Consider the following 24,672-nt stretch of genomic DNA (forward strand, 5'->3'; position numbering starts at 1 on the left):
CTTGTGTAGGGAGTAGATGAGAAAGCAGGATAATGTAGAACTAATGTGAATGGGTGATCAGTGGACTCTGAGGACCAACGGGCCTGTTTCCATGTTGTGCCTCTAAACTAATGTAAACAGAAAGCTCTGAGTTTACAGTCCAAGTCCAACAATCACCAACATTTGAATTTGTCCATCAGCATTCTCAAGCAATGATATTTTTGGACTCAAGACTCAAATTTACTGTGGCAAGTTTTGGTCACTGATGATGGAAATAAAGCTCTACTTGACCATGGCGGTTGGATAAAAGTGCCAAACACTAACATCAACAGTTACCGCTAGACCTTATTCTGGACACGATGTTGGTCCATTTACAGATATTGATAGCAAGTCACACCGGAAAGCTGTAGTCCTTCACAAGATCATCACAATGAGATCATCATGATATGTGAATATTTGTAGCTTCGTCCTGTGACCTTGCAGGGAGGACAGAACTAAGTGGAAGATATCATTGAATTTCTGGTCTGTGGTTGCTGAGAATCTGCTCTCTCCTCCACCAGTCTGTGAGTTGGATGTCAAATGGTTCCTGCACCCTAAAGGTGAGGCACAAATACAAAAGGGAAAAGGCCATCACGGAATGGGCCATTATGGACTCTGCGGCACGGTGGCGCATCGGTAGAGTTGCTGCCTTACAGCGCTTGCAGTGCCAGAGACCCAGGTTCGATCCTGGCTATGGGGTGCTTGGCTGTTCGGAGATTGTACGATCTCCCCGTGGGTTTTCTCAGAGAACTTCAGTTTCTTCCCACATTCCAAAGACAAACAGGTTTGTAGGTTATTTGGCTTGGTATAAATGTAAAAATTGTCTCTCGTGTGTGTAGGATGGTGTTAATGTGCGGGGATCGCTGGTCGGTGCGGACTCGGTGGGCCAAGGGGCCTGTTTCCGCGCTGTATCTCTAAACTAAGCTAAACTAGACTCCACTAATTTTTTTAGAGATACAGCGCGGAAATAGACCCTTCGGCCCACCGAGTCCGCGCCGCCCAGTGATCCCCGCACATCAACACTATCCTGCACACACTAGGGACAATTTTTTACATTTTGCCCAGCCAATTAACCTACATACCTGTACGTCTTTGGAGTGTGGGAGGAAACCGAAGATCTCGGAGAAAACCCACGCAGGTCATGGGGAGAACGTACAAACTCCGTACAGACAGCGCCCGTAGTCAGGATCGAACCTGAGTCCCCGGCGCTGCATTCGCAGTAAGGCAGTAACTCTACCGCTGTGCCACCGTGCCGCCCTGAGGTCATCTGTTGTCGGCCTTGTTTTGTTCCTGCCTTTTCTCGCCTCCAGTCCCGTCCGTCCCCCCCCCCCCCCCCACTAACCCCCAACCCCGCCTCTATCTGAAGAAGGGTTCAGACCTGAAATGTCACCTATTCCTTTTCTCCAGAGATGCTGCCTGGCCCTCGGAGTTTCTCCAGCATATTGTGTCCATCTTTGTCACTGCAGAAAGGTGGGTCTGTGAGGGTGAGATTGCATTCAGGTCGGCCATAATGTTATTGAATGGTTGAGGAGGCTCGAAGGGCCAGTTGACTTTCGCTCAATTCATATAGAATGTAAATCATTGTACAGCACAGCAACAGGCCCATCACCCCACAATGTTTGTGCTGAACATGATGCATAGTTAAACTGATCTTATCTGACAGCACATGACCCTCTATTCTCTGCAATTCCATGTGCCTATGCAAGAGCCTCTGAAATACCATTATCATATCTACCTCCATCACCACTGCTGGCAATGTATTATAGGCCCCCACCCCTGTGTAGTTTGCTCTACACATCGTCATTAAACTTTCCCCACTCACATCATAGCTATACACTCTAGTGTTGGGCATTTCCACCCTGAGAAAATGCTTCTGATTGTCATCCTCTAATAATTGTGCATGCTTCATCAAGTCTCCCCAAAACCTCCAACATTCCAGAGAAACCAGTCCAAGTCTATCCAACCTATCTCTGTAGCTGAAACCCTCCAATCCAGGCAACATTTCTGGTAAACCTCCTCTGGACCCTTCCCACAGCCTCCACATCTATCCTGTAATGGGGCGACCAGAACTGCGCACAATACTCCAAACGTGGCCAAACCAAAATCCTCTCGAACTGCATCGTAACCTTGACTCTTGAATTCAATGCCCCTAGCAATGAAGGCAAGCATACCACACGGCTTCTTTACCACCCAATCTACTTGTGCTGCCACCTTTAGCTCCACTGAACCTAGACTCCAAGATCCCTCTGCACATCAATGGTATTTCCATCAACTGTGTTACATTCAACCTTGCCTCACACTTGCTCGGGTGAAACTCCATCTGCGATTTTTCTGCCCAAATCCGTAGCTGACTTATGAGGATTCTGATAATCCAGGTCTGCAATTTCCCATTTCTCACACTGGACAATCTGCCATTAGACTTTAACTAAATGCTCCCCACGAGGCTTCCGCAATGTGTCAAAGAAAGCATGCGATCCAAAAACAAATGCTCTGAACTGACTAGAAACTGGTGTAGAAATGTTGCCATTGACGTGGTCCTGCAACCAAACCTGCTCATGCCTGGACCCCGCATCCCAACTTGCTTGCACCCGGGCCCTGCACTCAAACCTGCTCATGCCCGGGACCCCGCATCCCAACTTGCTCGCTCCCCTGCTCTCCCCTGCACCAAACTGCTCACTACTTGGCTCCGCACCCGAACCTGCTCATTCCTCTGCCCCGCATCCAAACTTGCTCGCTCCTCTGCCCAGCACCCAAACTTGCTCGTTCCTCTGCCCCGCATCCAAACTTGCTCGCTCCTCTGCCCAGCATCCAAACTTGCTCGTTCCTCTGCCCTACACCCAAACTTGCTCGCTCCTCGACCCCAGCACCCAAACTTGCTCGCGCCTTGCCCCCCGCACCCAAACTTGCTCCTGCCTTGGCCCCCGCACCCAAACTTGCTCGCCCTTTGACCCCCGCACCCAAACTTGCCCGTCCCTTGGCCCCACATCCACACACCTGCTACTTTCCCCACCACACGAACAGTTACCATTAGATCTCTGCAGTGCCGTACAGTTTGATCTCCTCTGTCGTGACGTTGATGCAGCTGAGAGGTCTCGATCAATGCTTGGTATTTACTGTGCATTTGCCATTGTATCTCATTACAGCGCCACCAATCATCCCTTCTCCTCACTTGCAAAGTGTCTGCAAATATATGTATATATATATTCACAAAATGCTGGAGTAACTCAGCAGGTCAGGCAGCATCTCGGGAGAGAAGGAATGGGTGACGTTTCGGGTCGAGACCCTTCTTCAGTCTGAAGAAGGGTCTCGACCCGAAACGTCACCCATTCCTTCTCTCCCAAGTCAAGTCAAGTCAAGTCAAATTTATTTGTCACATACACATACTCGATGTGCAGTGAAATGAAAGTGGCAATGCCTGCGGGTTGTGCACAAAAATAATTACAGTTACAGCATATAAATAAAGTTAATAAGTTACTAAACATAGCACAAAAAGTGTCGACAAAAATTTAGTCTCTGGGGTTATCAAAGTTGACATTCCTGATGGCCTGTGGGAAGAAGCTCCGTCTCATCCTCTCCGTTTTCACAGCGTGACAGCGGAGGCGTTTGCCTGACCGTAGCATCTGGAACAGTCCGTTACTGGGGTGGCAGGGGTCCCTCATGATCTTGCTTGCTCTGGATCTGCACCTCCTGATGTATAGGTCCTGCAGGGGGACGAGTGTAGTTCCCATGGTGCGTTCTGCCGAACGCACTATTCTCTGCAGGGCCATCCTGTCCTGGGCAGAGCTGTTCCCAAACCAGACTGTAATGTTGCCGGACAGGATGCTCTCTACAGCCCCAGAGTAGAAGCAATGGAGGATCCTCAGCGACACTCTGAATTTCCTCAGTTGTCTAAGGTGGTAAAGGCGCTGCTTAGCCTTACCCACCAGTGCGGCAATGTGCATTGCCCACGTCAGATCCTCTGAGATGCGGACTCCCAAGTATTTGAAATTGCTCACCCTATCCACAATAGACCCATTTATCTCCAGTGGCGTGTACGTCCTTGGATGTTTAGCCCTTCTGAAGTCCACAATCAGCTCCTTTGTTTTAGTGACATTCAAGAGGAGGCTATTGCCTGACACCAGAGTGCCAGATCAGCCACCTCCTCCCGGTAGGCCTTCTCATCGTTGTTGGAGATCCGGCCCACCACCACAGTGTCATCAGCAAACTTGATGATGGAGTTTGAGCTGAACCTGGCCCTACAGTCATGTGTGTACAGGGAGTACAGTAGGGGGCTAAGGACGCAGCCCTGGGGGGATCCTATGTTCAGGGTGAGGGAGCTAGATGTGTGTTCCCCCATCCTGACCACTTGGGGCCTGGCAGTGAGAAAGTCCAGGACCCAGGCACACAGAGGGGTGCTAAGCCCCAGTTCCAGCAGCTTCTCAACCAGTCTGCTGGGGACTATTGTGTTGAATGCTGAACTAAAGTCAATGAACAGCATCCTCACATAGCCCCCCTGGCTGTCCAGATGAGAGAGAGCGGTGTGTAGAACCTGGGAGACCGCATCATCCGTGGACCTGTTCGGACGGTATGCGAGCTGTAGTGGGTCCATGTTGCGAGGAAGGAGGGCGCAGATGTGCTTCTTGACTAGCCTCTCCAAGCATTTCATGACAACCGAGGTGAGGGCCACCGGTCGGTAGTCATTTAAACACGCTGGAGAGGCATTCTTTGGCACCGGTACAATGATGGATCTTTTGAAGCATGCAGGGACCACGGACTTTGCCAAGGAGAGGTTGAATATTGTGGTGAGCACTGGAGCAAGCTGAGTAGCACAAGACTTTAGTACTCGCCCAGATATACCATCTGGGCCTCCAGCTTTCCTCGTGTTCACACGCGTCCCGAGATGCTGCCTGACCTGCTGAGTTACTCCAGCATTTTGTGAATAAATCGATTTGTACCAGCATCTGCAGTTATTTTCTTATATATATATGTATATATATATATGTTTGGCCTTGCACCGTTGTGCCTGAGAATGCTGAGCATTTTAATTGCACACAAACTGTCAGATAAAATCTACAAGTACACTATCTGAGTGGACTGCCCAGATCATCAAACGATTCTTCTCCAACCTTTGGGAACTGCTGACGGTTATTATGGAAACAACCAATTATCTTGATGTCACTAAGAGTGCCAGCAAGTCCATCTCATTACTTTCCTTCTTTCCGATTAGAGAAGACTTCCAGTGACTTATTTCTCTGATTTCTTTATCTAAATAACCCACCTGCTTCACGAATGAGGCATTATCTTTGCCTCAGGGCATAGAAATAGGAAAGGTGTGCCTGTGCACTCTGTAGCTGATAAGGTGATCGTTGTGTTTGTGGCCCCACCATTGTGTTAAAGATCGGCAGGTGAAGAAAGAAAGTGCATCATGCAAGTTAAGAAACAGTAAGACAGGTACATGGATAAACACAAAAAGCTGGAGTAACTCAGCGGGACAAGCAGCATCTCTGGAGAGAATGAATGGGTGACGTTTCGGGTAGAGACCCTTCATCAGACCCAAAACATCACCCATTCCTTCTCTCCAGAGATGCTGCCCATCCCGCTGAGTTACTCCAGCTTTTTGTGTTTATCTTTGGTTTAAACCAGCATCTGTAGTTCCTTCCTACGCGGTGCATGGATAGGACAGGTTTGGAAGGGTTATGGACCAAATGCAGGCACGTGGGACTAGTGTAGCTGGGATATGTTTGCCAGTGTGGGCAAGTTGGGCTGAAGTGCCTGTTTCCACACGGTGTCACTCTATGACTCTATTATAATGAAAATAGTTCCATTTACACCGCACAGTATCTCCAGCAGGAACTTGGCAAATTAAGGCAGCTACAACTTGGCCCTTGGGCAGTGGTGAGCCTTCTGCGATATAAATGGCATCCCTGGGAGGATGTTGTATGGAATAAATCCCACACATAAACCAGATGAAAATCACTGTCCGATAAGTAAGCAAACTTCGCTTACATAAACCATTCAAAACAAAAAGGATGTTTCCCATTGTTTTAACAAGTAGTTATCCAAATTATTTTAAGTGTAAACAAGAATTGATTACTTTTGAGGAATAATAATCTGAACAAAGGTATTGGAATAAACCAATTATGAGTTCACACAGAGACAAGCAACCACAGATGCTAGAAACTTGGACCAAAATACAAAATGCTGGAGAAACTCGGCGGGTCAGGCAGCATCTGTGGAGGGAGTGGACAGGTTACATTTCGGGTTGGGCTCTTCTTCGGACATTTGAATAGGGGAGAGGAAAGTTGTGTGGCTGCAGTGGTGAGTCTCAGTCAGAATATGGTAGAACAGCAGGAATCACAGAGGGTGAGCAGTCAGAGGGGGCCTCACAAAACTACCGGAGAGAGGAGGAGAATTTCTCCTCAAAGATTTCAGTCGATCAGAAACAAGGAACTGCAGATGCTGGAATCTTGAGCAAAACATGAAGTGATGGAGGGACTCCGTGAGTTAGGTAGCATCTGCGGAGGGAATGGGAACCTGATGTTACGGGTCGGAACACTTTGTTAGACTGATTGTAGTAATAGGTGAAAGTTTCAAGCTCCATTACAGCAACATGGCAATTAAAACACAAAGTACTTGTGCTATAACTCCAGGATAAGCACTCAACTAAGAAAACCAAGCCCAAAGCCAAAGTATTATCTATCTAACTATAGACAATAGACAATAGAGAATAGGTGCAGGAGTAGGCCATTTGGCCCTTCGAGCCAGCACCTCCATTCAATATGATCATGGCTGACCATCCAGAAAGTACCCCGTTCCTACTTTCTGCCAATATCCCTTGATTCCGTTAGCCCTAAGAGCTATATCTAACTCTCTCTTGAAAACATCTAGTGAATTGGCCTCCACTGCCTTCTGCGGCAGAGAATTCCACAGATTCACAACTCTCTGAGTGAAAAAGTTTTTCCTCAACTCCGTTCTAAATGGGCTACCCCCTTATTCTTAAACTGTGGCCCCTGGTTCTGGACTCCCCCAACATTGGGAACATGTTTCCTGCCTCTAACGTGTCCAACACCTTAATAATCTTATATGTTTCGATAAGATCCCCTCTCATCCTTCTAAATTCCAGTGTATACAAGCCTAGTCGCTCCAGTCTTTCAACATATGAACTAAATATACCAACTGACTATAAATAACTCTGTGTGCAAAAAAAAACTAGCTACCTACATATTAATTAGCTGTTCAAAAATACAAATCCTGCAGTTGCAAGTATGTCATTGGGGGTTATCAAGTGGGCTCCTCCCTTCACTGGTGTTTTATTGAGTTAGGCCCAAGACACCTCAGGAAGGGTCAACAGTTGGTTCTGGCATCCCAGAAGAGTAACACCCTCAATACCTGCTGGCAGTGGATGCTATCAATATCTACTAAATGAAGGAATTAGCTCACTCTAACAAATGCTAAATACCTGCATCCTATCTCCAACTTATCCTATCCCATCATTGAGCTTGTAACATCACAAATATCATCCTTGCATAAGACCGGGGACATTACTTTAATGAGTGTTTTCCAATGCAATTGAGTACCAGGACATTCTTGTTCGAATGCAGCCACCATTATACCATTAGCTTCAATTCAGTCACTGCTGATGCCCAATAAACCATTACTGCAGTGTCATGCTGTTTTGTTCTTCATCCAAATTAAACATTAAAGAGCTGGCCCAGAATGTAAATGGTTTTTTTAAAAGAATTAAATCAATTATTCCATTTTTTCATGAGCACATTTTATTTGTTTGCTCCGCTTGCAAGTTTGGATCCAGCTGCTAGCTTAGCAGCAACTGCTTATAAATGTATCAGCAATTTTGTGGTCTGTTTCCCAGATATATGTTTCCCAGAAATGCTGATCAACAGACTATAGGTCAAATGGAGAGGAATGTTCATCATCTGGCTTGATCAGATCTAGGATACATGTCATGGTGTAGGATATACCTGCGGTGCATCAACTTTGGTTAAACCATCACTACAACAACATTTAAAAGGCTTTTGGATAGATATATGGATACAGGTTTAGAGGAATATTGACCTATGTATTGGGTAGGTGTGACCAGTGCAGTTTTCTTTTAGAGAGATACAGTGCGGAAACAGGCCCTTCGGCCCAACAAGTCCACATCGACCAGCGATCCTTGCACATTAACATTACCCTGCACACACTAGGAACAATTTACACTTGTACCAAACCAATTTACCTACAAACCTGTACGTCTTTGGAGTGCAGGAGGAAACCAAAGATCTCGGAGAAAACCCACGCGGTCAAGGGGAGAGCGTATAAACTCCGTACAGACCGCATGCGTATTCGGGATGGAACCCGGGCCTCAGGTGCTGCAAGCGCTGTAAGACAGCATCTATACCACTGCGTCACCATGCCGCCCCTTGGTTGGTGCACCTTGGTTGGTGTGGGCAAGTTGGGCTGAAGGGCCTGTATGACTCTATGACTGTACATGGCTCCAGTTCCCCATAGGAGGTTAAAAACATTTTGCAGAAGGAAGGAAGTCGTTGGTTTAAAAATATCCAATTTTTGAGAAATTTTCAGTCGTGTACGGAATCTGATACCATTAAATCACATCAACGGCATGGGTTTCAATGGAATAACAAATGGGCTATGCGAGAATTTAGGAAGTGAGGCAGAACATTTGGGCAGCACGGTGGTGCAGTGGTAAAGTTGTTAACTTACAGGACTTGCAGCGCTAGAGACCGGGTTCGACCCAGACCATGTGGTTTTTTTCTGGGTGCTCCGGTTTCCTTTCACATTTCAAAGACGTATCAGTAATAAGGCTTCATCTGGCTCACAAATATCCATCTGGAAAAGAAATCTGAGATCCTTTCTTGGCTTGACGTATATCTAACTCAAGGGCCATTATTCTTGTTCCCAACCAACACTTCAGATCGGGATGAGGGACAGACATTTTCAACAACAGATGCATTCCATAACTGAGCAGCACGATGGCGCAGCGGTAGAGTTGCTGCCTTATAGCGCCAGAGACCCGGGTTCGATCCTGACTACGGGCGCCGTCTGTACGGAGTTTGTGCGTTCTCCCGGTGACCTGCGTGGGTTTTCTCCAAGATCTTTGGTTTCCTCCCACACTCCAAAGACGTACAGGTATGTAGGTAAATTGGCTTGGTGGAACTGTAAATCTTCCCTTTTGTGTGCAGGATAGTGTTAATGTGCGGGGATCGCTGGTCGGCGCGGACGCAGTGGGCTGAAGGGCCTGTTTCCACACTGTTTCTCTAAACTGAACTAAACTAAACTAAAAAATGAGCTCTGACTCCCTATGTTTTTCTGACAACTGTGCTCTGTAAGTGGAAGCTCTTAGCTGATCAGAAATTACCTCACCACATCATTACATTACCCTGTCAATTAGCACTTTATAGGTTGGCCTCTGAAGCAGAAGGTCCAAACCATGAAATTGGGGTTGACAATGAATGGGGATTGTGGCGATCACCTTTGTGCTTCTTTCTGGCCTCCACGTTGACAAGTTCAGAGCACACAAAGGGGTTCCTTTGCAGGTCGTGTTTGGAAAGGACATGGCCATTCTGAAGCTCTTTGATGCTGATGCAAGTCTGTTTTAACTACTTGCTTATTTATCTGTAAGCTTAAGTGCCGACAAGAGCTTGAGGTATAGAATTGATTTCTTTTACGTTACGTTCAACCTGGTTAAACTGACAAAAACATCTCCATTTACGATCTAGATTAAGTAACCGCAATCTTCATTTGATTGATTATCTCATTGTCAGGCGGTACGATTTGTCCTGTGTAATGTTCTAACATTGCAGATACTCTAAACAATATCAGTGGAGCATTACCCTTGTCACCTTGCCCCAATTACAGATCAAGCGCCTTCATGACAGCGATGGACTAAAGGTTTATAACCTTCAGTGACAGGTTAGAAACCGCATATAACAAAGACCATATGTGGACAGTGTGCCTGAAGTACCTCTAATAATTCTAAAAGCAATATGGAATTCAGCCTCATTGACCTCTAGGGACCAAGAACATTGAGCTCACTGATGGCAATGAGCCGAGGCAAGGCAAACTACAGCTAGTCTCAGAACCGATTTCTCATGAGAGAAACCAAGGTTATATATCAAATGCTTGTTGTAGAATATGGGTGGAGACAGAATTAAGCTGAACATAGAACATATTACAGTAACAGCAGAGGAATGGAAATGAAAGTGGCTGAATGGAAATGCCTCAACAGACTGAGAGCTGGTACTGGTCGTTGTAAAGCCACTCTCAAGAAGTGGGGTTATACAGACACTGAAGACATCATCTGCATATGTGGCACTGAACCACAAACTGGAGCACCTATTGAGATGTCCTCCATTGGAGCACGAATGCAAAGCTAAGGACCTCGCAGAGAACAATTGTAAATGGCTATTGCATGCTAGCCAATCGTAGTGCTTGTTAGTAGTAATCCCGCCTAGTACGTGCTTTATAATATTAAGGACTCGCCTACGTCAGGCAGTAGATGGAGCAGCTCGGAGCTGTAATGTGCTGCAGGTCCTATGATGTAAGTGCTTCAATAAAATGATGCGTTGTATCTTAGCGTGGACTTAAGCACTTTATTACATGGTGTCAGAAGTGGGATTCGAACCCACGCCTCCAATTGGAGACCAGAAGGTGAGACGGTCTCTTACCGTTCTTGTATTGATATTGATCTTGCTAAGAGTTGTGTTCAGTCTTGGCTGAAACACAATATCTAGCATGTGTGGACACGATAAGTAGAAGAAGCAGAGGAACAGGCCCTTACGCCCACAATATCTGTGCCTGCAGAAGGGTCCCGACCCGAAATATCACCCATCCTTTTACTCCAGAGATGCTGCCTGGCCTGCTGAGTTACTCCACCACTTGGTGTCTATCTTTTCATTTTTATTAGTTCTCCACTGCCCTGCGCTCCAATATTGAAAGTTCTCACCCTTGTTTTCAAATCTCGTCACCACTCCCATATCATATCATATCATATCATATATCTACAGCCGGAAACAGGCCTTTTCGGCCCTCCAAGTCCGTGCCGCCCAGCGATCCCCGTACATTAACACTATCCTACACCCACTAGGGACAATTTTTACATTTACCCAGCCAATTAACCTACATACCTGTACGTCTTTGGAGTGTGGGAGGAAACCGAAGATCTCGGAGAAAACCCACGCAGGTCACGGGGAGAACGTACAAACTCCTTACAGTGCAGCACCCGTAGTCAGGATCGAACCTGTGTCTCCGGCGCTGCATTCGCTGTAAAGCAGCAACTCTACCGCTGCGCTACCGTGCCGCCATGTTTCCTGTGCAATCACTATCCTATAAAGCATTGAGATATTTGCATTCCAGCTTCTAAGTCAACCACAAATTCAATTATTCAGTCACTATTAATCATGCATTCAGCTGACTGGAACTATCAACACTCCCTCCCCCTCCACTTAGCCTCTCCACCCCTCCTTCCTTCTTTTGTGAAATTTGCTAAAAGCTACCACTTTCGCCAAGCTTTTGATCACCGCTCTGAATATCACCTTGAACCCATTTGAGCAGATTGCTACATTATCAGCACTGCACACCAGTCCTCAAAGCCAAATAATACCCATTCAAGAGGTGGAAATGAAACCAGAAAACACTGGAAATATTCAGCAGCTCAGCCAACATCTACTGTATGGACAGCAAAGCAGAAATATTCTTTCAGGTCATAGTCACAGATTCATACCTGTTTACCACTTTCCTTCCCAATACCCATTCACCTCAATAAAATAGCGAAAGCCTTTTCCCAAATACATTGCATCCAATATTCATGCTGTGGTCTCCTCTCTAAGGGAAAAGCCCAACTCAGATTTGGAAACATCACGGAACCAGACCCTCCGTCCCATCTCGTCCATGCCAACCAAAATGTTGATGACCTTCCATCAGAATTGGGAAAAGTCAACAGTCAAAGAAAATGTGCAAAGAGATAAGAGAGGGGCAGAGAGAAGAGAAGGGCAACTCTGCAATAGGTTAGAGAGCAAGAGAGCATGATTGAATGCATGGTGGTGTTACAGGCTGAACAAGGTGGAAAGGTCTAATGAATAGCATAATGTGCGGCTGGGGTAGGTGTAACTAGGAGGGGACATAACCGAGGAAGAGAGGCGTAGATGCTGGAGGTCCATACCCAGAATTACTATCTGGTGTAGAATTCAATGCTCCTTCATTGGCAATGTTTCTTTGGCCTCCTACATAGTTCTAAAGATATTGGCTGTAAATGATGCCTAGCACTTAACTCCATTTTTCAGCATCTGTATCCTGTTATGTCACGCTGCCTCAGAATCTAATGTTTCAAAGGTATTTATTCACAAAGTGCTGGAGTAACTCAGCAGGTCAGGCAGCATCTCAGGAGAGAAGGAATGGGCGACGTCACCCATTCCTTCTCTCCTGAGATGCTGCCTGACCTGCTGAGTTACTCCAGCACTTTGTGAATAAATACCTTCAATTTGTACCAGCATCTGCAGTTATTTTCTTACACTATCCAATGTTTCAAGATCACCTCACATTCGTCTATCCTCCATTGAGACAAATGTGAGATGATCTGATGGAATATTAGATTCTGAGATTAGAAGCTGAGTCGAGTGCTGTTCATCACGTTTACAGTCCAATATCTTTGGAACAAGGTAGGGAAGCCAAACAAAGGTTAGAGGAGGAACGAGGTGCAGGATTAAAGTGAAGGGCAACCAAAAACTCAGGGTCAACCATGTGGTCTGAGCAGGGGGTGGTTAAACAATCTGATTTGGGTTTTTCCCTCACAGAGGAGACCACAGCATAAATATAGGATGCAGTGGGAAAAGGCTTTCACTATTTTATTGAGGTGGACGGGTCGTGGGAAGGAAAGAGGTAAATAGGTCAGGTAAGAAAATAACTGCAGATGCTGGTACAAATCGAAGGTATTTATTCACAAAATGCTGGAGTAACTCAGCAGGTCAGGCAGCATCTCGGGAGAGAAGGAATGGGTGACGTTTCGGGTCGAGACCCTTCTTCAGTCTGAAGAAGGGTCTCGACCCGAAACGTCACCCATTCCTTCTCTCCCGAGATGCTGCCTGACCTGCTGAGTTACTCCAGCATTTTGTGAATAAATAGGTCAGATGTTGCATGCACAGGAAAGTTGAGGGGAAAGGAACTGGATTGTGGATTTTGTACAAGCAGAGGGAACAGTTCCTTCTGAATGTTGTTAAAGAATGAAAAAAGCAAATTATTCTTTGAACAGAACGAGACCACAAAATGTTGCAGTGCGAAGGGATAAAGAGGATTTAGTGCTTGAAACACAAAGAGTTGTCGTGCAAATACCAACCAGGGGTTAGTGGTGCTAATGGAATGTTGGCTTTTATTCCGGGGGGGGGGGGGGGGGGTGTGGAATATACAGGTCCAGGTACAGGTTTGCCATGCAGAGTTGTGCTCTATATTTAAGGATGGAAGGACTGAGAAGATGTGCTGATGAACTTCAGTTGGTTAATTTGTGGGAGGAAGAGGTTGACTAATGAAGATAGGCTCAGTGGGTTAAGTCTATACTCACTGGAGTATAAACGAATGTGAGGTGACCTGAAGGAACATTAGATTCTGTGGTAGAGCAGACACAAGAGACTGCAGATGCTGGAACCTTAAGCAAAAAATAAACTGCTGAAGGGACTCAACAGATCAGGTAGTATCTGTAGAGTGAAATGTGTAATGTATTCATGCATATTCATGTGCCATGTTAATGAGTGGGTGTTCCTTATTAGCCGAGAACGCTGGGTAAATAAAGACGGGCGCGATTCAGGCAACGAACGTGTGAGTGTACTTTATCTTTATGCCGTGCTGAACATAACAAAATGGATAGATAATGTTGGGTCAGGAACCTACTTCAGACTTTGTTCTTGAGGTAGGCTGGATGCAAGAAAATGGTTTCCCCTGTGCAGGTATCTGCAGCTTGGGGGCACATTTTCAGAACAAGCAATCCACCCATTTCTGATGGTGGTATCGAGAGATGTCTTCTCTCAGAGAATCCAGAGAATCCAGAGAATAAGGAAGATATCTTGAAAGCACAGCTAAGGAAGGGTGGTGATGTCCAAGTCTATGTGATGAAGACGGAGAAAGTGAGAGAAGGCAATGGAGTCTTCACAAGAGGCAGGGTAGGAGAAAGTAAAATTAAGGTGGATTAAAGTCGTTGGATAATGATCACTTCCTTGCAAAGGAGATCGAGAAATTGAGAAAAAGACGGGAAGCACAAGGAACTGTTGATGCTAGGATCTTGAGCAAAACACAAAGTGCTGGTGTAACTCAATGGGTTAGGTAGCATCTTTGGAGGGAATAGATAATGACATTTTGGGATTGGGACCCTTCTTCAGAAGAAGGATAATGACTTGAAATGTGGCCTGTCCATTCCAAATCTTGAGATGATGTCTATCCCGCTGAATTACAATACAATACAATACAATACAATATATCTTTATTGTCATTGTACAGGGGTACAACGAGATTGGGAATACACCTCCCATATGATGCAATAATTTAATTAGCTAGTCAGTATTAATTTAAACAACCCAATGAAACAAATTAGAACAGTTTTAAAGCAGAATGAAGTGCAAGTAGATCTGTGCCGGATCACTGTGCGATAGAAACATAGACATAGAAAATAGGTGCAGGAGTAGGCCATTCGGCCCTTCGAGCCTGCACCGCCATTCAATATGATCATGGCTGATCATCCAGCTCAGTAGCCTGTACCTGCCTTCTCTCCATACCCCCTGATCCCTTTAGCAAAAAGGGCCACATCTAACTACCTCTTAAATATAGCCAATGAACTGGCCTCAACTACCTTCTGTGGCAGAGAATTCCACAGACTCACCACTCTCTGTGTGAAGAAATGTTTTCTCATCTCGGTCTTAAAAGACTTCCCCCTTATCCTTAAGCTGTGACCCCTGGTTCTGGACTCCCCCAACATCGGGAACAATCTTCCCGCATCTAGCCTCTCCAACCCCTTAAGAATTTTATATGTTTCTATAAGATCCCCCCTCAGTCTTCTGTGATGTGACCATCCGGCTCAGCAGGACCAGTTCATAGCAGCTATGGCCCTGGGGATGAAGCTGTTCCTGAGTCTGGAGGTGCGGGCGTAGAAGGCCTTGTATCGTCTGCCCGATGGTAGAAGTTCGAACAGACTGTTGCAGGGGTGTGAAGAGTCTTTGTGGATGCTGGTGGCTTTTCTGAGGCATCGTGTGTTGTAGATGCCCTCCAAGGCTGGTAGCTGTGTTCCGATGGTCCTCTGAGCTCTATGGACTACCTGCTGAAGAGCTTTCCTCTCTGCCTCCGTGCAGCTGAGGTACCACACAGGGATGCCATGTGTTAGGATGCTCTCTATGGTGCAGCGCTAGAATGTCGTCAGCAGCTGTTGGGGTAGACCAGACTTCTTCAGTGTTCTTAGGTAGAACAGTCGTTGCTGTGCCTTCTTGACCAGCGCAGCAGTGTTATTGGACCATGTTAGGTCCTCCGAAATGTGAGTGCCCAGAAACTTGAAGCTGGACACTCTCTCCACACTGTCCCCGTTGATAAAGATCGGGGCATATTCCCCGTTATGTGACCTACGGAAGTTGATGATCAGCTCCTTGGTCTTGGTGGTATTTAGGGACAGGTTGTTATCAGAGCACCAGTCCACCAGGTTCTGCACCTCCGCTCTGTATTTTGTTTCATCACCGTTGGTGATCAGCCCGATCACCGTTGTGTCGTCTGCAAACTTGACAATGGTGTTGGTGTCGAATGCAGGAACACAGTCGCGTGTGAAGAGGGAGTAGAGCATGGGGCTCTTGCAATTTGTGTTTTACTCAAGGAATATGAAGAGTTGGATTATGGGCAAGTGAAAGTAGAAGCAGGGTGGAAACTAGCAAATAAGATGATGAAAGTTGAGTGGTGTGTTAGAATAGGAAACAGTGTTGACACACTCATAAGTACACATTCTGCAACAGTCAACTGTGGCAGGTGGGATTTGTACCTGCACACTCTGGTTCATTTCTACCCCAGGGCAGTTATCTCCGTTGTGAAGTAGTTTAGAATGAGTTACCACGCTCAGTATCCGGAGAAGAAACTGAAAACCTAATGACCTCCTTATTGCTCTGCAATATATCTTTAGGAAGCCTGACAGCCTCCCTCCACCTTGCCAAGAATAACTACTGTAATCTTTAGAAGTCATCAATGTAAGAACGACAATATTTCGCAAAGCTCCAGTGTAAAAAGTCCATGGCATCCATTAGCAAATTGAAAGATATTTCAGGATGATTGCAGATAGACTGTCAGTTCAAGTGATGACTTTCAGGTAAATGTTTCTGCAGTAAGGGAGTTGCCTGTGGAAACATCTGCCAATGTCATTTTAAAGAAGAACAGATTATATTTTAATCATTCCACACTGTTAAATCAGTACATGGATTACAGTTCCAAGGGTCTTAGTTCACCTGATAAACTTCCTCTTTGTAGAGTATACCATGCAAGAGCTTTGAGAAACCCACTACCTGACAAGGGGGAGGGCCAAGAAATAGAATTGGAGGAATGGGGTGACAATGGAGGGTTGGTGGAGTCACAGAGCCAAATAAAGAGGAATATAGGAAGAATGGAATATGATAATCAGATTGTAGGAAGGAACTGCCAATGCTGGTTTAGTCCGAAGATAGACATAAAATGCTGGGGTAACTCAGTGGGACAGGCAGCATCACTTGATAGCAGGTATTTATTCACAAATGCTGGAGTAACTCAGCAGGTCAGGCAGCATCTCAGGAGAGAAGGAATGGGTGACGTTTCGGGTCGAGACCCTCCGTTTTAGGTCGAGATGTTTTGGGTCTGAGGAAGGGTCTTGACCAGAAACGTCACCCATTCCTTCTATCCAAAGATGTTGCCTGTCCCGCTGAGTGACTCCAGCATTTTTGTGTCTATCTTCATTATAATAAAAGGGATGTGGTTCACCAGCGAGCCAGAGTTGATTCCCAATTGGCTCATGGCTGAAATGGCTTGGTGGCTTCATCGACCAGAAATGACTTTTGGAGAACAGAAACCAAAGCCCCTTGGAACGATGACACAGTTTACTGAACCTTCACAGTGGATCACTGTGAGATACGGTGTTGTTTGGTGAAACTTTGGAATGTAGTATATTTTCTCCTCTCCAGAATATTTTTACGAATTGCAACAATGCATCATGGCACAAAGCTCAAATGCAGGAAACAAATCGTTTTTGCTTGTATTTGAATTATCCATTCGAGTGCAGGCTACATATTTCTTTGTGACACGTTGATTTTGTTAGTCTGCACAGTTATTGTTTAAGTGCTAATTATGAGAGACAGGCACATTTGTCAGGCACGCCGTGCTTTGTTCTTTGACTCTTTGGGATGAAGCAGTCCAATGATAAACATTTGGATGACAAATTCTATTGCATGCACAATATATACGTTAGCGCAGCGGTAGAGTTGCTGCTTTACAGCGAATGCAGCGCTGGAGACTCAGGTTCGATCCTGACTACAGGTGCTGCACTGTAAGGAGTTTGTACGTTCTCCCCGTGACCTGCGTGGGTTTTCTCCGAGATCTTCGGTTTCCTCCCACACTCCAAAGACGTACAGGTATGTAGGTTAATTGGCTGGGTAAATGTAAAAAAAAAATTGTCCCTAGTGGGTGTAGGATAGTGTTAATGTACGGGGATCGCTGGGCGGCACGGACTTGGAGGGCCGAAAAGGCCTGTTTCCGGCTGTATATATATGATATGATATGATATATAAATGCTGTGCAATGGGACTGTCTCAGACAAACAACTGCATGATTTTCCAAAGCATGATCTGCTCCCAATTCTTCCAGCCAAGTAAGTGCTTATGTACCAGAGACATCATTGTGATCCCTGTTTTCATCCACAGGAGGAGGTTTTCCTTCTTCTAAAAGGCTTTGGGTTCAGTAAATGATTTAACTGCAATTTGAGAATCCTCCTTCAATAATAACAAACTCTGAATTCACTGCAACATCTCCTTTGCTCTCATTATCTATCAAATCTTGGTTTTCTGCATTCTCAGTAGACATTTGTTCATCTCTCATTCAAGAGAGAGCTGGATAGAGCTCTTAAGGATAGCAGAGTCAGAGGGTATGGGGAGAAGGCAGGAACGGGGTACTGATTGAGAATGATCAGCCATGATCACATTGAATGGCGGTGCTGGCTTGAAGGGCCGAATGGCCTCCTCCTGCACCTATTGTCTATTGTCTATTGTCTATTCCTGCCCTTTGCCCATCATCCAGGGACACAGACATTCACTCTGATTGAAACACTTGCTCTCCTTCCAGTTTGGAGTCATGAACTCAATGGTTATGACGTGCTCTCCTCTGCAGTGGAGTAATCAAATGCTGACTGGTGACGGATTTACTCAGTGTACAGCGGTGACCCTGACCTTCCAGTCAACTCTCACTTCAATTCCTCTTCCCACTTTCATGTTGACCTCTTTGGCTTTGACCTCCAACCATGCCCAACACAAGCCCAGAGGTTTATTTTCCATATGGGTGCTTTGCGATGAATTTAACTTTCAGGTAACCTCTCATTCTCACTCTGCTCTTACTCCCTACTTCCTCTCTTTTTCCCCCTTCCTTTCCTCCTCCTCTTCTTCCCTCCCCTCTTCCTCTTCCTCTTCCTCTCCATTCCCCCCTTCTTCCCTCCTTCTTCCCCGCTCCTTCCCCTCTCCTCCCCTCCTTCCCCCCACCCTCCTACCCCCCTCCTCCCCCTCCTTCTTCCTCTCCCTCCTCCCTCCTCTCCCCTCCCTCCTTTCCCCCTCCTCCTCCTCCCTCCTTCACCCCTTCCCTCCTTCTCCCCCCCTCGCTCTTTCCCCCCTCCCCTTCCACTCCTCTCCTTCCCCCTCCTCTCCTTCCCCCCCACCTTCTCCCCTCCCTTCCTTCCCCATCTTCCTGTGCCTTCCTCCCCTCTCCTCTCCCCCCATTCTTCTCCACTCTCCACTTTGCCCTCCTTCCCTCTCCCCACTCCCCCCCTCCCTCCCCTCTCCCTCTAGACATGGCTGGACCATTCCATTTTTACTTTGTTTCCTTTTTGTTATTTTCTGTCTCCAAGTTCCTGTTTTTGAAGTAGTGATTACCTTGGCCACCTTGGTGTGCACACTCTCAGGAACAGTTCCTCTATTCTCCACATTCAGCCTCTCCGTGTAACCTGGAACATGCTTGTTTCCTCACCCTTCCAATTCTGCTGAAGGGTCCTTGACCTGGTGCCATTTGTTCCCTCTCACCAATAAAAGATGCTACTTGACCTGCTGGGCACTTCCTGCATTATATTGTCATGTTCCTGAACCATAGAGTTCTGTTTGCCACATGAATAATGGATATTGTCGCTGCCTACTTAAATTGAAAGAAAATGTATTTAAAGGCTGGGCCTGAAGAATCAGTTTGGTTATGCTGCCTTTTCTCAGCCCATTTCAGACAAAATAACAATGCCCATACAAAGGGATGATGGATTTTTAAGTACAGATTACATTCAACGCAACTCAGGCTTCTGCAACCGTTTATCCTCTCCAATGTCCTGGGTCGAATTCGTCACCATTCAGAATTTAATCAGCAGCTTCCATTGTTAAAGTTGCTCAAGATGCCCCACAGGAGAATGACCAAACAAGGTTGAAGTGGAGAGTGATGGGATGAGGTGGCCGAATGCTTGATTAAAGGCTACATATGATGATGCATCTTCAGACTTCAGACATATCGCGTGGAAACAGGCCCTTTGGCCCACCGAGTCCACGTCGACCAGCGACCATCCTGTACAGTAACGTTATTCCACACACAGGGTCAATTTACCCACACATCTTTGCGATGTGGGAACAAACTGGAGCACCAGGAGAAAACCCACACGGCCACAGGGTGAACGTACAAACTCGGTAGAGAAGGCACCTGTAGCCAGGATTGAAGCTGGTCTCTGGTGCTGTAAAGGACCTGTCCAACTTAGGCGATTTTTTAGGCAACTGTCATAGTCGTAGCAGGTCACCGAAAAACCGCCCCTACGACAAGCTACAACAACCTACCACCTAGTCGACGTCAAGCTACGGCAAGCTACCGACAACCGGCGACCCAATCGTCGCGAGTAGGACGTCCACCTACGACCGCACCTACGACAACCTACAACAACACCTACGACAACCAACAGGTGACAACCTACATCCACCCGCGACAAGCTACGACCCTGTCGGCGACAACTGAAGACAACTGAAGACAATTCACGTCATTTTCGCCGCCGGTTTTGACGCCGGTACCTGTCGCCGGTTGACGTAGGTAGTCGCTAATGGAATTCACCGAAGTCAGCACCGGCAACAACCTACGTCACCTGGTGACAACCTACCACAGCGCCCCGTCAGGAAACGTCAAGCTACGATCATTGGAGTCAAACGCACTGTCACCGAAAATCTTTCAACATTCTGAAAATCCAGCGGCGACCGGAAAGACGCGGCGTCTCTTTGGGCGACTGAGGAGAGTACTCACGACCATGCAGGCCACATCCCGGTAACCGTGTGGTGACAGCGTAGTTGCCTGTAGTCACATTACAAAATCACCTAAGTGGGACAGGGGTTGAAGGCAGCAACTCTACCGCTGCGCCATCGTAAAGAGAGGTAGAGAATTCAAGAACAAAAATCCTGAACTTTGAACCTCGGCAGGTGATTGCCAAGGATGGAGCGATTAAATTTGTACTAGAATTAGATGTGAACGGACCCTCATTGTGTCAGTGCAAAGACCATCGAGCTTCTGAACATGAAACCAATTGCTTGATGGTATAATTCTATATAACTGTTCACAATATATAAAGTAATTGACCCTGGATGGTCCCACTAAAACAGATTGGCTCTCATCCATCAGACGTTTATAAACCCCCCTTCAGCTGTCTTCATCAAACTGTCTCATGTTAACAGACCTAACTAAATTATGAAATATTAAGAACAATTCTTTTTAAAGTATGTGGAGGAAGGAACTGCAGATGCTGGTTTAGACCGAAGGTAGACACAAAATGCTGGAGTAACTCAGCAGGTCAGGCAGCATCTCTGGAGAGAAGGAATGGGTGACGTTTCAGGTCAAGACCCTTCTTCAAACTCCAGCTTTTTGTATCTATCTTCTTTTTAAAGTATGTTTTGGTATAGAAAGTCAGCACTTCTTTTCCCAAGATGGAACTATCAAATTTTTTAGATTTAGAGATACAGCGCGGAAACAGGCCCTTCGGCCCACCGAGTCCGTGCCGCCCAGCGATCCCCGCACACTAACACTATCCTACACACACTAGGGACAATTTTATTTATTTTTACATTTACCCAGTCAATTAACCTACATACCTGTACGTCTTTGGAGTGTGGGAGAAAACCCACGCAGGTCACGGGGAGAACGTACAAACTCCGTACAGACGGTGCCCGTAGTCAGGATCGAACCTGAGTCTCCGGTGCTGCATTCGCTGTAAGGCAGCAACTCTACCGCTGCGCCACCGTGCCGCCCCAAAGAGAGGGCATTGCATTAAGGCGAAAGGGACAATATTTAAAGGAGATGTGTGAGATGAGTTATTTTTTATACAGAGGGTAGAAGGTGCCTCGAACACTTTGCTAAGGGTGATGGTGGAGGCAGCTACAATAGTGGTGTTTAAGAGGCTTTGGATAGGCACATAGGTATGATAAGAGCTTGTGTTGGAAAAAACTGCAGATGCTGGACAAGTTTACCACTAATACCTCTGGCCTACTAGATAGACACAAAATGCTGGAGTAACTCAGCGGGACAGGCAGCATCTCTGGAGAGAAGGAATGGGTGATGTTTCGGGTTGAGACCCTTCTTCAGAATCTGATAAGAGCTTGACAGATAAGAGCTTGACGGCACTGACATTGTGTCTGTTCCTGTACTGTTCTGTGTTCTGTGTTTAGATTTTTAGATTTAGAGATACAGCGCGGAAACAGGCTCTTCGGCGCCGACTAGCGACCCCCGCCACGCATTAACACTATCCTACACCCACTCAGGACAATTTTAACATTTACCAAGCCAATTAACCTACATACCTGTACGTCTTTGGAGTGTGGGAGAAAACTGAAGATCTTGGAGAAAACCCACGCAGGTCACGGGGAGAACGTACAAACTCCATACAGACAGCACCCGTAGTCGGGATCTAACCTGAGTCTCCGGCGTTACATTCGCTGTAAGGCAGCAACTCTACCGCTGCGCCACCGTGAGAAAAGGTAAAGGATATGAATTGAAATCAATGGGAGTGAATGATAATGGATGGATGTAGTCATGGAATACCAAAGGTAATTATAACTCAACAATTGTGACTAGTAATCTATTTGTATAGATATTAGCTAATAGATGTGTAGGAAGGAACTGCAGATGCTGGTTTAAACCAAAGATACTATAGACACAAAAAGCTGGAGTAACTCAGCGGGACAGGCAGCATCTCTGGAGAGAAGGTATGGGTGATGTTTGAGCCTGAGAGTTTGAAGAAGGGTCTCGACCCGAAACATCACCCATATCTTCTCACCAGAGATGTTGCCTGTCCCGCTGAGTTACTCCAGCTTTTTGTGCCTATCTAGTAGATAATAGATATTGGCGGCAAACTATGAATGTAGAGAATTATCATTGATGATGTTGAATGGTAATCAACATTGAGTTAATCAATGAATTATTAATTGTACAGAGATGGATTTGAATAATAATGAATGAAAACATGATAATGGATCTATGTGGTTGATCGAAGACCTGCTCTGTGTTCTGTCCAGGAGTTTAGTTGTGAGGACTGGTTTCCTCATAGTTTGACACTGAACAAGAGGGCTGTCAGAATGGCAGGCTAACCAGGCTGATGAACCATTAGTTCCCCACATTAATGGAGATATGAGGAATTGTAGATGTTGGAATCTTGAGCAAGAAAAAAAAAGTGCTGGAGGAACCCTGTGGGTCAGGCAACATCAGCGGAGGGAATGGCCAGATGACGTCTCGGGCCGAGACCCTTCCTCAGACTGATTGGAATAGGGGGAGAAAGTTGGTAAAGAGGGATGGGGCAAAGCCTGGAAAGTGATAGATGGATACGGGTGAGGTAGGTGATTGTCAGATGGATGGACACAGGTCAAGTTTGGAGATCCAACTCAACTAATAATCCAAACCCATCTTCCCAAAACGGCTGAGTTTGTCAGCCCATCCAGAAGGAAACAACCAGGATTCTACTATAGTTTTAACTAAAGAATGGAGTCATGTCCAGGGTTAACCCAGAACAAGTCAGAATATCCTTAATTTACAGAAAACCCGAGAGAGACGTTCTCTTTCGTGCTTTCTTTTTAAAGGGGGAAAATAAGTTTTTCCACTGCAAAGTTTAAACGATGGATGGACGCAGGTCATGTTTGGAGATCCAAAATCCAAATATCCTCTCTAGCTTTCAAACAGCATAACACTGGGGCAGAGCAAACCACAAACTTACATGCTGAGGTATTGTTTCAATAATGCAAAAGTCATAGGGCTTGTCACTAAATCATAGTTATAGTGAGGAGAGGGTTAAAGAGACACGAAACTAGAAATAATAACAACTTACACGCAGGGGCATTCCTGGTTTACAGAGAAGAAAAGAGGCGGCAAAAAGTAAAAGGAATCGTAATTCACTGGTCACTTTTCAGCGCAACTCCAGTGGGATTTGTGATTAAGAACCGGTGAATAATAGTAACTCAAACACAAGTGCATAGCCAACTGTTACAGACAGCAACATTGCTTATTCTTCCCTTGTACATTACCCTGATCACCAACACTTGCTGAGTTAAACTCTTTTATAAGACTTTATTATTAATGTTACACTCTCTCTGCAATTAACTGCCAGGCGTCTCGCTGAACTGCCCAAAGAAGTTAATTAAATGCTTCAAATGCCTAATCATAAGGAGAGATTCTTAGCTCCAACTAATTAGTTACCATATTCTATTATCAATTTCTATCAGCTTTCTGCTGCAATTACTAGTTTACAGTCCCCACATTTTAATTAAAAAACATACCAATCCAGGGCTCCCTTGATCGCTGCTTCCACATGCTTCCTGCTGCTGTGGGAGACTTCTCGGCATTTTCTTGCATCTGCTGCTCTGCTCCACTAGTTACAGGCAGAAGAATGTAGCAAGAAACCACATCCTCATGTATCATTCCCCTTGACAAAAGCAAGGCAGAACTGGAGGGGTGTGGGATCGTAAGAGCTGCAAAGAGTCCATCAATTTAAACCCAGCAACGCTGCTCCACCACTTAAGAATGATTATTGATTTCCAGTTCCAGAATTTTCATCTCCCCTCTCCTTTTAATTCTGCTCTCTCCTTCTCTGAGATTTTCTATCTTCTCAATTTGGCCGATGGATCACTCTAATTGGTAGGTGTTGCTCTGGGCATTGCACCAATCTTTGATTAAGGTTGTAGTGGACCTCCTAGTCATTTCTCTCTGATGCCAAACTCATCACTTTGGGGAAAGCGGGATTGGGAATGTGAGTTGGGAGGGGGGAGGGGGAGGGGTGTAGGGGGGTAGGGGGAGAGGGGGTGAGGTGGGGAGGGGAGGAGGTGGGGAGAGGGGGGAGGGGGGGAGGGGTGGAGGAGAGGGTGCTGCTCCAATGCAGGAGAGGTTTGGGCCAACGGGTCCACTTGGTCTAGTTGGATTTGGGGTGGCCTTCCA

The 24,672-nt window shown here is 46.0% G+C and overlaps 1 protein-coding gene across 1 annotated transcript in view; it reads right to left on the reverse strand.

Annotated features, from left to right (window-relative positions):
• The window catches only part of LOC144609981 (rho GTPase-activating protein 22-like), a 343,649-nt gene extending 319,587 nt beyond the window's left edge, over positions 1-24,062 (reverse strand). Inside the window, exon 1 of the mRNA XM_078428396.1 lies at positions 24,018-24,062. Within this exon, the coding sequence (XP_078284522.1) occupies positions 24,018-24,051 (34 nt within the window). The 5' untranslated portion in view covers positions 24,052-24,062. The remainder of the gene's footprint in view (positions 1-24,017) is intronic.
• Between the last annotated feature and the right edge of the window lie 610 nt (positions 24,063-24,672).

Source organism: Rhinoraja longicauda, chromosome 35 (assembly GCF_053455715.1).
Source record: "Rhinoraja longicauda isolate Sanriku21f chromosome 35, sRhiLon1.1, whole genome shotgun sequence".
Classification (NCBI taxonomy): Eukaryota; Metazoa; Chordata; class Chondrichthyes; order Rajiformes; family Arhynchobatidae; genus Rhinoraja; species Rhinoraja longicauda.